The sequence below is a fragment of the Amblyomma mixtum genome, chromosome 1 (assembly GCF_055824585.1).
Source record: "Amblyomma mixtum isolate Tamu chromosome 1, ASM5582458v1, whole genome shotgun sequence".
NCBI lineage: Eukaryota > Metazoa > Arthropoda > Arachnida > Ixodida > Ixodidae > Amblyomma > Amblyomma mixtum.
This window is the reverse complement of record NC_143012.1, coordinates 180136965-180152596: the sequence shown is the minus strand read 5'-3', so window position 1 is coordinate 180152596 and position 15632 is coordinate 180136965. Positions and strand designations below refer to the sequence as shown.

The window sequence follows — 15632 nt, the reverse complement described above, 5'->3', positions numbered from 1 at the left end:
CGTGGCCTGAGCTGGTCGCTTGTCGCGCCACCTTCCTTCTTTACACAGCACTAAGTTACTCACAAGGTTTTTTTTTTTTTAGAGGGAAGAAAACGTGCCAAGGTGTATCACTTGATGAACCAACTGCTACACGGGATGGCTTCAAGGCCGAGCCCTGATCGACCGCATGTGCTACTAATCTGTAAATTCACGCGGTGGCTCAGTGGTCATGGTGCTCGGCTGCTGACCCGAAAGACGCGGGTTCGATCCCGGCCGCGGCGGTCGAATTTCGACGGAGATGAAATTCAAGAGGCCCGTGTACTGTGCGATCTCAGTGCACGTTAAAGAACCCCAGGTGGCCGAAATTGCCGGAGCCCATCACTGCGGCATTCCTCATAGTCTGAGTCGTTCTGGAGCTTTAAACCTCATTGACCATTAAATAAACCATATTTGCTGGAAACAACGTTGATAGACGAGACAACAATGAAACGTACAAACATAAAAACGGTGAACACTCACGTGTATGCATCCATGTATGTGAACAGCAGCCAGAAAGTGAAGCCTCACCTGTGGGTGGCGCATGCAGGTGTACTTCCAGCGCGTGCTGTCCAGTCGCACGGCCGAAGGCGCCGAGCTGCTGTCGTACATGGCCGCGCTTGGCTGCCTGTTCATGGCCATCCCGCCGGTGGTCATCGGCGCCGTGGCCAAGGCGGCCAGTGAGTGCCCCCCTCCCTCCCTCCCTCTGAGCATGCGACACCTGATTGCCTTAAAGCAGCGTGAATCAAAGTCGGCGCTGTTTTATCCGCCGCCGAATTCTGCACTACGGTTATAGAAGGGGGAACCGTGCCTGCAAGAGGAAATCAGGCTGAGGGCGTTAAGTAGTGCGTGCAAGTTTTGCAGCTCCTTCATGTGCCGCAGTTTGTCTGGGGCAGCTCAATTGCTTCAGGCGCCTCTTTCCATGTCTCCAGGGCTAAATAAAAACATAAATATTCTGTTCATGCACTGAGAAAGTCATTTAGTACAAAACGTCACCTTTATTGGAAGTTGCAACGCCGAAACTCCAAGATTTATCAAGGTCAAGGAATCGCATCTCTCTCTTTTTTTTAAGATGAACATGACGCTTGAAGCGCATTGCGGGTGAAAGATTTGTCTACGCGGGTGTGGTGCGTGGCGTGCTGCCAAGCTCAATGATTTCGGTGCTTTCGGTGCCGTAGTCGCCGCGATTTCTAGACGATGTTCTGCTGAGCTCGTCGATAAAAGCATTCATTGCTTTAAAATATTGAATGAATAAATGAGCGAACTGACGATACGTGTATACATTACGCATAAAATGGGTCCAGTAACCTTAGTATAAGAAATATGTTAAGGTCCTGCAGTGGTCGGCTGGCTGTACAGCAGACCATAGTCAAAATTTCTGTACAGTATTCTTAGCAAGAAGCTTCGCGGTATTGGCCGTCATGATAAGGCTTGTGGCAACCCTCAAACAAACAGTCATCTACCGATGCCGTGGTTTTTACTCGAGCTTGCTTAGTTCATCACTTCACTTACAAAGCACCAACCAAAATCTGGGCACCGCCAGGGCAGTTATTCTATTTTTTTGCTGGTGGCGAGGAAGGAGACGGAGGGGCGAGGGAGGATAGTTAGAAGCTGGAGCCGCCGCCTACAGTCTACCCGATGCAACTTTCAACATTAAAAATTTTCAGTGCATCTTGATGCGCTTTGAGCTGTACCGTATACCGTAAACAATGTCTCTAACTGTAAAGTGTGCTACGTATATCAACCGCAAAGAGGACCGGTACAACATGCTGCATGTATACTGACGTCGCATTAGGTATTGATATGACGCAGTATGTAAGCAAACAGGGTAAACGGTTAACTTGGCGCGAACAAGACAAAGACGTTAACTGTGATAATGAATAAACTAAGCCCCCCCAAAAAAACGTTTTTTCTATAGAGAGGATAAAATTCTGGCTAACAGCGCCTTCACTCTGCGACACACCAGTGGTCATTGCTTCTTTTCGACTATTCCCTGCTGCTGTCCGCCGAGGGAACGGGGCGTCATCTTGAGCTATAACTCCTAGCGCGCGGACAAGCTTCCATACGTGTCTGGAGAGCAGTGCGTGACGGCTGTCTACTCGCACGCGCGCTCGGTGCAGACCTGACGGCGGCGGGCTACACGAAGCCTGTTCCGCTGGAGGGCGAGGCGACCTCGCTGACGCTGCCGCTGGTGCTGCAGTACCTGACGCCCCCCTTCGTGTCCGCCATGGGCCTCGGAGCCGTGTCGGCGGCCGTGATGTCCTCGTCGGACTCGTCCATCCTGAGCGCAGCCTCCATGTTCGCCTGGAACATCTACAGGCTCACCCTCAGGCAGCAGGTGGGCAGTTATTACTGACTGCGCATGTCACGTGGTCGCTTGGAAGCAAGAGAGAGAGGAATTTTGATGAGAGAAAAAAGGTGGAGAGGTCGGCCGGTGGTAGCGTGGTCCTGGCCTGCTAATCCACACTCTGAATAGGGGAGGAAAGGGAAAGTGCGAATAAAGGTTGATGATGGCAGCGACGGTATGCGGTGGCAGTGGAGCACGAATGGGATGACGAAGACTCCGTTGGTAGAGCACAGTGTCTAACTTCGATAAGGTCAATTTAATTACCATTTGCTTTTTTTCCTCTTTTGAACCATAATTACACCAAAACTCCGCGGCCAAAACTGGAGTTCGTTTGAAATAACCCACCTATGCCGGAAACTAGACAAACAAATCAACCTATTAAGCTAGCTGGTTTATCTGCAGTTTGCAAGGCACCTCTAATGCCTAATTCCGTGCGTGAGTTACAAGGATACTGGAGCCATGAAACTGCAACTTCCCCAAGGTGGTACCAGGCCGCAGACGCTAGTTATTGGATGCCCCCTTTTAAGCCGATATCAGCTGACTGAACATCGTGGTTCTTCGCAAAATTCAGAATGCTTTTAGAGCTGCTATGAGAAGAGGGTAATTGTTTGTCTCGTATTCATTTATACGCGCATATATGACGCATTTTCGGGAAAGAAAATTTATGGCATTTGTCTGGCAGCTTTGAAATATTTTCTGAAAATAATGGACTACGCAGCTTTGTACTCTCTAAGAGAAACTAATGGAAGCTTACCAGGTTCCAAAGAAAGTAAAAAAAAAGTAAAGGGAAGAAGGAATTGAACGAAAAACCCTTTCAGCCATCCCTCATGAGATGACATTTGGTATAGAGGAACAAGACACAAGTTTTGTTTTTGTTCATCAGCGAAATGCTCCCGCGAAAGCGAATATAACGGAGGGCTCTACACGAAGAGAACTATTGATTTGTGAACTTCGTGGTTTTTCGTAGCGGATAAGTGAACAGACCACTCTGCCGCCATCTACAGTGTTCAAGCATGAGATGAGTTACCACACTACGGTCCCGAGCAGAGGTGAACTGGAATGCTACAGACATGGCGTTGTATACCTGAGCTTCCTTCTCTCACTATCTTTTTATTAATCGCTCGCTGTCCCACACGGCGTGGTTCGGGTTCCCGCCCGGAGGGAGACAGTTCTTAAAAATCTCTTCTTTTCTCTCTAATTAATTAAATTGAAGAGGCTTTAGAATTTTACGAGCTTAAAGGCATCGAATGTGTGGAAGTTGCAGGTAAAACATGTGAAGTTGTTTTGGGCTAGCGTTAGAACGCTGACGTAATCGCCGACTGAAACCACGGCGGCGCTGAGGCTTCTCCGCAGCGCACAGCGCCGGGTGGGGGGCGCATGACGTCGTCATCTACGCTGCCGGTATATTTAGAGCTCAGAAGCACTTTATTTTGTTTTTTTAAGGAGAGAAACTAACGCCAAAGAAGGTTGGTTTGGTTTGGTTTGGTTTATTGAGGTTTAACGTCCCGAAGCAACTCAGGCTATGAGGGACGCCGTAGTGAAGGGCTCCGGAAATTTCGACCACCTGGGGTTCTTTAACGTGCACTGACATCGCACAGTACACGGGCCTCTAGAATTTCTCCTCCAAAGAAATTCAGCCACTGCGGCCAGGATGGAACCCGCGTCTTTCGGGTCAGCAGCCGAGCGCCGTAACCACTGAGCCACCGCGGCGGGGTGCCAAAGAAGGTAACCCCTGCGGAGCGCTGTTTGGGGCCATCCGTCGGTTAACAGCAAGTTGTGGGCAAAGGCAGCAGAAATTTGAAATCTCCGTGTCTGTGGTATCATCACCAAGCTTCTCCGCACTCCTCCAGTGCTGTGAGAACAAGTTGGAGATTTAATCGCGGATTTCGTCACCGTTTTAAACGCCAGCGACAAAAAGAAAAACTTGGCATGCTTTGCCTATATAGATTTGGATCCTTGAATAGAATTCTCAGAAAGGGACGCAGCTTCCTTGTAAAGAGGTGTAGGCACCGAATTTTTGCTCGCGTGTTTTCTTCTTTCAAATGATGTGTTTAAACATTATTATACATGGAACACCGCGTGATATTCACCTACGGCATTTAAGTAATTGGCAACCTAATTTCTTTTTAACGCTGTTTTAGTTTTATCGACCGAACGATGGATGTGACGTGTAATTGACCTTTAGGTCACGTGAGGCACGACAAAAATGGCAATACTGCGTTTGTTGTCATACCAACTATTCAAGAAGAATAGTTTAAATGTTTTAGTGACTTCAAACAACGTATCAGCGTTTATATTGCAGGTTTTTTCGTGCATCACGTGACCTAAAGGTCATCTATATCTCACAGCCATCGTCATTTCAAAGAAAATACAGAACTAATTTTAGGTGTCCGTAGGCCTTCAAGGCCGACAGGCTACGTTCTTAAGAATTATTTATCCACCGAAACATTAATCCCAAAGTCGTAGGTGATACTGAAAAACTCTGGTTTCACAGGCTGTCCCGACTGAGCGCTAGGACACACATGATGTATAAGTACTCACACTGTACAGTTGGGAAAATCCATCGAGCCGCGGCAATGCCCGTTCTATAACTCACCACGAATCAGCCCCATTTGCACTATTTTCAAATGAAGGTTACGTGAGCAGACAAAATCACTTTGTTGACTGCTAAGTGGTAATCCTTTCTCCTTTTCTTCAAAAGCTCCTGGAGAGAGTGAAAGAAATAGCGATTGCCACACGCGTGTGTAGTGGAACACAGAGGTAAGGCCTCGTCCGCTGCGGTTTCCAGGTGAGAGCAGAGACTGCGACGGGCGCGTGACACACAAGTGCACGCCGCATATTCGTTGCCACCACCAACGCCTGTTGATGGGCCATCCAAGAATCAGCTATGAAACGGTCCGCTTCACCGTATGGGGAGATCGAACACCGTATGGGAAGACTCGAGACAAGTCCTGCGCCATGCGGCGCAGTTAGGGGAGTCTTCTATGGCATTGACGTGTTGTAACAGAGGCCCCCCGGGTTCCTTTATCACCCCATATTGCCACCACACGTGGCAAAATGCAAAATGCGATGCATCTGCGCGTCCAGAGAGAGAGAGGAAGTTTCATTCCAGTGTCCTGCAGGCCTAACATCGTCAACGAGACAGACCTGCGTATCAACAGACGCTGTTGAAAGCGCAATTCCGCTAACGGTCAATGCTTTCTTCTCCTCCTCCTCCTCCTTCCTAACTATTCGCTGACGGTGCAAATCCCCGCAGGCATCGGACACCGAGGTGATCTGGGTGATGCGCTGCTCCATCGTGGTGGTGGGTGCGCTGGCCACCTACATGGCGCTGGCGGCCAAGTCCGTGTACAGCCTCTGGTTCCTCTCCTCGGACCTCGTCTACGTCATCCTCTTCCCGCAGCTGCTCTGCGTCGTCTACCTCAAGGCACGGAATGCATCGCCTCAGCGTCGGTCCCTGTGGATATTAACGCCCCCGCATCACGAGAGCCAGACCCCCTAAGCCTAGTTAGCCCAGAAGAGAAAAGTGAATTGAGAGGGTTAGCTGGTTACAGGAGGTAATGAGGAAAACGTGAGCAAACTACGATTTTCAGGCGAAAGCCTTTAATGGCTCATCGTTGTCCGTCCGTCCATTCACCAAAACTGCCACACTATAGCTGTCGATCATCCTGATGACGTCATCAGTGGTGTAATACGTCGTAACCAAAGGTCGTTGAATTCATCGTGGCATAGCGCGTCGTAAAAATTAATTAGTAATTTGTCAGCAACTGGTAATTTGTTATTACTTGGCAATTAGTAATTTATTAGTAATTAGTCATCAGCAACAGAGGTAGTCAAATCGGCGAGAAAAGGCTTTCGCCTCGCGCACTTTCGATCGTCAAAGTGCCCCCTAATTTTTGCCTGCAACACTGTGCAGCTGAAGATACTCGAGTATCGAATCAGAACATATGATTCGTGATGTCAGGTGGCAAAGTACAGCAAATGGCTTAAATATAAATAGTAGTAAAAAGAAAGCAATGTTCAAAAGTCGGCGAAGGGAATTACAGTTTAAGATAGGTAGCGAAGCATTTCAAACCGCATGCATTCAAAAGTTTATGAGACGCATTACTGGCAGAGAAATCTTTCAGCGCCATCTTTGCAGCGTCAAAAGGAAGGTTACATAACAACGGATGCAAGAACAGCCAGCAGCTCTACGTGGAAGGTGCGCGCATTTCATTAGCTCTACCATGCATAGGATGCACACCAGCGCGAGGACTCAATGATGGGCTGGCCGGCTCAGCATCACAAGGGCATGATAGTTGAGGATGGAACTTTATGGGAGGAGGGCAGCGACACTGCGCTGTGTCATCCTTCCTTGCCATCACGTCCCAGCACTGTATTCTTGCCCTGCTGCACCAGCAGAACAGCCGTGCCAGCAATCACCGCGTCTCGTGTCTTTGTGGTCCCCGCAGGACTACGTGAACACGTACGGCTCGCTGGCCGCGTACGTGGTGGGCTGCCTGCTGCGCGCGGGCGGCGGCGAGGACGTGCTGGGCATCCCGGCCTTCATCCACTACCCCTACTACGACGAGGAGATGCAGGTGCAGCGATTCCCCTTCCGCACCTTCGCCATGTGCTCGTGCTTCGCCACGCTCCTGCTGGTCTCCGTGGCCACCAACTGGCTGCTGCCGGCCTCCCTGGACGTCTTCGGGTCAGTCCTCCAATGCGTGGATGTGGCTGTGGGTCGGGCTGTTACGTTCTCGGGAATTTACCTTCCCTGCTCAGGTGACCCCCGTGGGTCTGGCAGTGAGCGTGTGTGGCTTTGCAATTGTCATTTTTTCGACCCCATAAAGGGCGGAGAACGTGGGAGCTTTTTGTCCCCAGTCACATTCTATACTTTCAACTCCGACTCCAACACGCTACGTCCTCGCGATATCTGTGCAGGCACACATCCTCCACCTCACCGAGAAGGCCCGCACAACTCGATCAGACGGACCAGCCGATGGGAAGCTTGTTATTCTGGGGTGACGAGTATAGTTATATGCTGGTACTAGAAGTACAGCGGTGATGTCGACGTCACTGACTCCAAAGAGCCTAATTCACGTGGAGTTATCGCTGGAAAAGTGAGCTGAAACTATTCGCCCACTGTCGGAACAAATCAGTGGCAGCGATAGTTTTGCTGCAGTGACCTTTCAACTGCGAGCGCGTCTCGGTGACGATAGATGGCGCCTACTCGAGGGAGTCCTTGCTGGAAGTCGCCTGCACTGAACTTTCATTGATAAAGTGTTGAACACGCAGGAGTGTTCAATGATGACATAACTGCGCCAACAATGCCGTCGTTTATCTGGGAGAAGTCCCTTGTGTGGCAGGTCATTGTATGCAAGCACCTATACCCTGGTCTGTCTGGTTGCTCGGACAAAACCTTTTCCTCCTCCCAAAGAATTGCTTGCGTGAGAGCCCAAAACTTGGCCCGTGTGGTTTGATGATGCCTGGTAAAGTGGTTCATTGCTCAGAACAGGACTTATGTAGACAAACACCGAACACTGACGCGCGCACAGTGCATCTGCTGTGCATATGACTTAGCAGTTATTGCAAAACTGGACGAGAATTTTAATAAAGTGGTGGATACCAATAACAAATCCGAATAACTACCAGTAACAAGATACAGCATGGCACTTCTAATAAACCTAATTTAAAGTATGGTATTTTTATGCCCGTTCTCACTACAAAGATCAAGAAAAATGTACCATGCTTTTTCCTGGGTTGATGAAGGAGTGACGACGTAAAAAAAAAAGGATGCCTGAAGCAAAAGTAAATACTACGAGTATTTGCTTGATTAAGCCAATGTAGGCACTGAATCTTTAGAGTAACACTCGGAGTGACCTCTTCTTAAATGTTCCTCTGTGTCGCTTCGTCATAAGCAACTGAGTGCGCTCAGTATTGTGTGAGAGAAAACGCGAAACATTTTGCAACGTCTGAGCCGTTTCAAAGGCCCGTAGGGGCTCTCCCATCTAGCGATACTGCAGCAGTGTGTGCGTGTGCAGAGACACAAGCAGTGATTCACAGACATGTTGTGTGTGCAGGTGCTTCGTGTCCACCGTCGGGAGGGCCAGCGACCTGACCTCCGGCCAGGGCGGCGCGCTCTCCTCGGGCAGCCGCAGCCGGTTCACGCAGAGCGACACCAAGAGCGGCTCGGCCGACGCGTGCGTATACTACACCACACTCTTCTTTAGGGGCGCTGATTTCGCGTCGGAGGTAGGATCACGTGACTGCTCTTCAGTGCAACAACAGCAATAGGTGCTCGACGGAATTTCTGCGTGTTCAAAGGATAACAGGTTGCATCATTATTGTTGCTGGTCCCTTTCAGCGAGTGCCTGCATAGTGAGAACGGACGGTTACTTATGTTTCTGCCACGGTGGATTATTGCTCAGTGCCTCAGTGCCAGGCGTACGTCACGGAACCGGGTTGTAAGCTCTCATTTCTATCCGAAAGATAGAAAGCTGCGACAATCATGGCTTGTTGGGCAAAAAAAAGTGAGTGCCCACTGTCGGGTAGGCAGCGAGCATTTCAGGAAGCAGGATTTTGATGCAGTTAGCGGCGCGCCACCATTCGGCAAGTAGCAGTAGACGCCGAAGGGGCTGGTGGAATTAACACTCTTCTGCGGAGCTGTAGCATTTGGAGACTGCTCCGCGTCTTCCCCACCGCTTTGCTCGTCCACTCTAAAATAGTTCGAGATCAGTCGGATGGCGCCATATTTGCCGGCACAAACCGGAACCACAAGACTCTGCCGAAACCTACTGCCTCGCATATCGTGCTGCTCAGATCCCCACCTGCCGTGTAGCAATGATTTTTTCATCTGAATTCAGCAACCGCTTATCTCTAACATTGGCGTAGCTGCTTCTGTGTTGCCCACCACCACTGCACGGCTTGGGAATGTCGGTCACTGCATCGTCGTACGGGCGCGTAAACCTTGTCGGGTTATACGGTGACAGCTCGCCGACTTGGTGAGGCCCTGTTTTGCAGTAGTAGATTGAATGTCTCCAATGAGGCGTTAACAGTATTGCAAAGCCATAAACTAGAAAACTAAACAATCTGAAACACATCCGGAAGCAGCAGAGCGATGCATGTGATCCTACATCGAGCATCACGCAGGCGCTGCCAAGCGATGGCACCACGGCCCGCGCCGCCGTGGTGGCTCAGTGGTTGTGCTCAGCTGCTGACCCTAAAGACGCAGGTTCGATCCCGGCCGCGGCGATGGAATTTCGATGGAGGCGAAGTTCTAGAGGCCCGTGTACTTTGCGATGTCAGTGCACGTTAAGGAACACCAGGTGGTCGAAATTTCCGGAGCCCTTCACTACGGCGTCCCTCATAGCCTGAGTCACCTTGGGAAGTTAAACCCTCATAAATCTTAGATGTGCAGAACTGAGTGGTCCTGGAACTATGCCCATTGCCCATAGCAACAGTCGACGCGTAACACCTCAACTGATGCCAATACTTTCGATCCGTCATATATATGCAGTATGCCAGTAGTCATCGAAGTGGGACCGATCCCCCCCCCCCCCTCAACGGGACCACTATTTGCATAAAATTAGGGGGCCACCCGTTTCAGGCAGAATGTTCGAAGTGGTGTCAAGTGACTTGGCATGTTCCTGAGGATAAAATTACTCACTGAGATGAAGCCAAAAGTGAGTGCGATTCGCAACGACGACCTTCAGACGGCCATTACGGCCGAACAGTTTGTCGCAGGGCGTTCAGGATGGTGTAAAAAGATTCGTCCTGTTGGGATGCGCACTTTTATAGAATTTATTGACTGATATAACGAGGAATTACATCAGATATAGCGAAGGTGCCTGTAAATGGATAGCAGTGCAAAATCCATGAGATAGATGGCGCGGCCTGTGTCTTGGAAGGGATGTTTCCGGAAAGGAAACATCCGCGGATGTTTGGATTTGGTCTTCTTCACGTTTGCTGAGCACACGGATGCAAACACTTGCATCCAACAACACTTGAAGCTCCTGTAGCTAACGATCTAAGTCGAACGCTGAGGCAGTGTTGGCAGAGAAAACTTTCTTCTTAATGTTTTTTTTTTCTGCGCCTTGATCCTAACTGCCGTCACTACGAGGGAAAGCGATGGCACGTGATATAGTGTGCGTTGTCTGGCGTTTGTGCTAGTTCGCCGTATTCTACCGTTTTCCATACTCCCCGTGGCTCTTATACTGCCTAACCTTTCTTATGAACTCACCGCGAAGCCTTCTTTTTCAAAACCATTGTAGCATCTCTTTATCGCCAGTGCGTGCCGTGCGCGTCGCTTCGGTGGTCCAAGGTCGCCGAGAAGTCGCGTTTTCGCCGTAGCTCACCAGCCTGGTGGACGAGCTTGCTTTCGATATCTCGAAGAGCAGCAATTCTTTTTCTTTTTTTTTTTAGAAAGCTGGAATCGGGGCTAAAACTGGAAAGAAAAAAAAGATCACGCCATATTCATAGCTTCATTCAAACATATGCGAGGTGCTTTCTGAAGCTTATCATTTAACAAAAAAAAAACGCGTTATATTCAGTATAGTATATTCGTTATCATATAGTACACTATACTGTAGTGTATGGTAGAGAGAGGGTGTGGTAGATGGTCCTTGGCGATCACAAAATGAACAAGGTAGGGGAAAACCTCAGGTGCTTGAGCCAACGTTTCGACAAGGGTACTTGTCTTCGTCTGGGCCCAGACGAAGACAAGTCCTCTTGTCGGAACGTTGGCTCAAGCAACCTGAGGTTTTCCCCTACCTTGTTGATTTTGTGATATACTGTAGTGTAGTTTAGTATAGCTGGTTTATTGGGGTTTAAAGTCCCAAAGCAACTCAGGCTATGAGATACGCCGTAGTGAAGGGCTCCAGAAATTTCCACCACCTGGGGTTTTTTAACATGCACTGACATCGCACAGTACACGGGCCTCTAGAATTTTGATGGAGGCAAAATTCTAGAGGCCCGTCTACTGTGCGAGTGTAGTGCACGTTAAAAAACTTCAGGTGGTCGAAATTTCCAGAGCCCTTCACTACGGCGTTAGCCTTAGTCGCTTTGGGACTTTAAACCCCAATAAACCAACTATTCTATACTATACTATACTATACTATACTATACTATACTATACTATACTATACTATACTATACTATACTATACTATACTATACTATACTATACTATACTATACTATACTATACTATACTACACTATACTATACTATACTATACTATACTATACACAACACGGCGTATTGTACTGCACTGTACCGTACTATAGACTGCTATATTTGTGGTATAGTATAGTATAGTATAGTATAGTATAGTATAGTATAGTATAGTATAGTATAGCGTAGTGTAGCGTAGTATCGAGCATATGGCCCCGTGCTCGCATGTGGAGCGAAGGAAAAAGCATGTAATATTCAAGCAAGTAATACTCACTGAAGCGCTGTTGATATTCTCTTTTTGCACGTAGCGTACCTTCTCAACTCACAAAGGTTAACAGAGTTGCAGCTGCTCATTTCAGGTGTTTCAAGTACCATCCTGATTACCAGACCGTCGCGTTACTGTTGATCGATGTTTCGGGAATTTTTCCTGGCACTGGGCGTGCAGTTGCCCCGTGATCCGATGTAATGTTCACCGCTTCATATTTCAAATGCAGACCCTTCAAATCAGATCTACATCAAGCGTCATAAAACTCACATGAATTAGTCATAGCCAGCAGCGCGAATGAGAGTCCAGTTTTTGAAGCGAAAAGCTTCACTACCCGCACCACACCCGCGCTTCGCGTGAGCCGTCGGAGCCAAGATTTGCCACAGCTGCGCATGCGCGAAACCGAAGGACGTCACGCGCGGCGCAGGTGGCCGCAGCCGCCGCCACACCGACTCCGCCGCCTGACCTTTCGGCGCAGCCGCGCGCTACTGCGCATGTGTGCCGTCTCCTCATCGCCGCTACTACTGCGCGCTCGCCTCCTCGCCACCGTTTGACCTTTCGTTGCAGCCGCGTGTTTACCACAGTTACTACGCATTCGCAAGGAGGGCTATATACCGCGCTTGCCTACACCATTATCGTGGTGCTCCCAGTGCATTGTGCGCGAACTGCGACAGCCATGACGTCAAATAAAGCATAACTGCAGCTTTTCGCTTGTATATCCAGGCTTAACCAGAGCTAAGCCACTGCCAATTTTTATTCATCCAATAGACGATACGTTGTAGCCGGTCCAACAAGTTGTACGCAGGGGCTCAATTGCGGACATCGTCCTTGGGTCGCAGGCTGTCCGGAGGAGCGGCCCCGCGTTCCGCTGAGGTGGTGTCCTCGGCGTCCGACGAAGGCGCCGGCCGAGCCAAGGACCGCCGCGGTAGCCGCGGCAGCCGTGGCAGTCGCAGCAGCCGTAGCAGCCGGGCGAGCGGCCGAAAGGGAAGAAGAGGCAGCAGCGACAGCGGCAAGCGCCGCAAGAAGTCCACGCACGAGGAGGACTCCACCACTTCGTCCCCAGACGCCCCCCCGAGGGAGCGACGCAGGATGCAGTCGTCGCCCGATTCGAGCTAGCAGCACCCAGTCGGGGCCTCTGCGCACCGCCGGGGTTCGCACCGTGGGGGGAGGGGGCGGAACGGCCAGCCATTTATCTGATGGGGAAGCGAACAGAAACGAAAACAAAACTACTGAAAAAAAAAACAGTAAAAACCACACTCGGGAAAGGGCCTCGCGTGCCAGCTACGGCAGAGTTCTCCGAGTGCAGCCATTCCCGCCCGCCCGAGTTCAGCGCACGCATCGTAGTTGCTGCCGGAGCGTTGCGAACCAGCGTCCACTCGCCCCTTTCACTGCATTGGACTGCCGGTTAAGTGACTCTCCTCTCTTCCCCACCCTGTCGGACTGCGCAGCATTTGGAGGCCCTGCGACACAGCTTCGCTCTCATACGCGACTTTTATTCTGTGGCTATAATTACGAGCACTTCGTATGCCTCGTCTTGTCGTGTTTTTATTTCCTTGCATCGCGTTTAGATATGTCGGTTGCTATTGTAGTCGAAGCGCTAGTGGCATATCCACTCACGCGCTTACACGGCCGTAGTGTTTCGTTACTTCTGTTGCGCACCGCTTGAACGCTAAGGTCGCAGTTATTGGAGACAACAGCGCGGCCATGTCCTCGCCTTCACTAAGAACGAAAGAGCCAAGGGCAGTGAGTTTTGTTTGTTGCACTATAGTTGTCAAGTTCCAGTGGTCATCGAAGATCTCCATGGCGGTCTGCTCTGCAAAAAGGCCGCACCAGAAAGAGCGATCGCCAACTAAACCAGATTTACAAACTGCCCACGACGCCCCTGATTCTAAACAGGGAGAGGCCGTCGCTTTCGCCGTTTGCGCTAAAGGTTTTCTGAAATAGTCGTCGATTTCGCCGTTTGCGCTAAAGGTTTTCTGAAATAGTTATTGTTCTGGAGCGAGACGTCGCTGCTCCTTCCGTTCTCTCCCGCTCTGGCGCTGCCTGCGCTCTTGAAGTGCCAGCAGAAGGAGAGGTGGGGAAAGCGGCACATTCCCAACAACACGATGAAAAGCGGCTGCCCCTGCTGTGCTCCTCTGGACGGCGGCATTCTGATTCACGCAGTTGTATGCATTGTGGCTGGCCACAGTAGCAGTTCCTAAGCAACGCTAGCAGACCGAGCAGACGCGCTTCGAAAAGCACAAAAGGACGACGGAAAGTAACTTGAGCTCCTCCTTACTCTGCTGTCAGCCAGAGAGCCTTTTAAATCTTTTTCTGTATTTTCCTTTCAATTTTTTTTTCAAACTCATGTAGGTAACACATAAGAGTGAACACGAACACCATCACCTGCCAGCCAGTGAGAACATTGTCCAATTGGGCGCCCTCGGGAACGTGCCAAATGTGGTCACGTGTTGTGAGTGGGTTCTAGAGTAGAAATGTAAGAGCAGAGATAATGAACGCACAAGGACTGTGTGCGTTTATTTTTGTCCTCGTCCATTCGGGCTATGTTTCTCATGTTCCAAAGTGCACCAACACACCGACGTATCTACTGTGGTAAATAAGTAAATAATGGGTGCAGCTGAGATATCAAACAACACCAGTTTCGAAACACTTAAAAACCCGGCCATTACTTCTATTTCGCAACGGTTAACTGACAGTGGCGCCTCGCAACTTTCATTTCTTTACTATCTATATGGTTTGAACACCACTGAGCAGTTTGGTTTGAATGCCAGAGGTGAAGTGACAATCTCATCGCTCTTGCAGATTTCGATACACGAGTTCTGTGAGGAGTTTGCGCGAAATTTAAACCGCCTAGTAACTGGACACCAGCTACCCTTCATGCAGGGGATCGACCAATCCTTTATCGCAATACATAACGACAGTCGCTCACATGCCAAACACCACGGAGCAGTGGAAGGCAGCGCGCTCCAGCGATCACCTGGAAGACCAGCCTAGACTGACCGACTAGGCTTGTATCGCCGCAGGGGCTCCGGACTATGGATTCTACCAACAAAGCTCGCCACGACTTCTGTTGAGCAATAAACGTTTTTCATTCAATCATTTATCCGGGTGCGGTGCTAATAATAAATCTTTCGCTGCATATCTTTGACGTGGGTGAATGACGGGAGCCTAGGAGGTTGGTTCTCGTATCTTTGATTCTGGTCTGCAGTACTCAACACCAGAGTGAAAGACATTATAAGCTTCAGTGCAATCTGATAAGGCGATGAGCGACCCTTTAAAGTTTCACTGAAAGTACTGCGGTCGCTGCCCGGAATGTAACAAAATCACCTTCGTGAGTAAAAGTAAAACCGGCTATCTGAGCGAATCGCCGAAGCATATCAAAACTTAGCTATTAAATCACTGCATTAGTATCGAGTCTAGGCTGCCCGCCAAGGACACACTATACAAGTACTTATCATCGAACACGTGACCGCGAACGCAAATCCTCCTCTGCTGTATATCGGACACGTCTGGATTGTTTTTTGCTTTGCCTTTTTTTCCCTTTCATTCCTGATTTTCCTGTTTTTTCCGTCTTAAAACACTGCTTCTTTTAGTTTAGTGCTTGCATTCATTTGCCGTTTTTCTTTTTCACGCACTGCCTCAAAAATATGCCGTAAAAAGTCTGCCAGTAGTCTTTGTTGCGAAAGCACTACTTTACGAGGTCCAACCGGCTCACCGAGTTTGTGTGAAGCTTGACCTTGACAATACCTACCGTAGCAAAAACCAATGCAGAAATAAAATAATGACCCGACTCGGTTTCGAACCAGCTGTGGCGCGAACAGATCAGCTTTGCTGGCCACTGCACGAAGGCACTA

At 49.5% G+C, this 15632-nt stretch overlaps 1 protein-coding gene across 1 annotated transcript in view; it reads left to right on the top strand.

Moving 5' to 3' along the window:
- Nucleotides 1–12894, top strand: part of LOC149370121 (high-affinity choline transporter 1-like) — a 41581-nt gene extending 28687 nt beyond the window's left edge. Inside the window, exons 6-11 of the mRNA XM_089576930.1 lie at nucleotides 566–695; nucleotides 2136–2353; nucleotides 5619–5789; nucleotides 6814–7052; nucleotides 8425–8544; nucleotides 12618–12894. Of these exons, the coding sequence (XP_089433056.1) occupies nucleotides 566–695; nucleotides 2136–2353; nucleotides 5619–5789; nucleotides 6814–7052; nucleotides 8425–8544; nucleotides 12618–12894 (1155 nt within the window). The remainder of the gene's footprint in view (nucleotides 1–565; nucleotides 696–2135; nucleotides 2354–5618; nucleotides 5790–6813; nucleotides 7053–8424; nucleotides 8545–12617) is intronic.
- Nucleotides 12895–15632: the final 2738 nt, after the last annotated feature.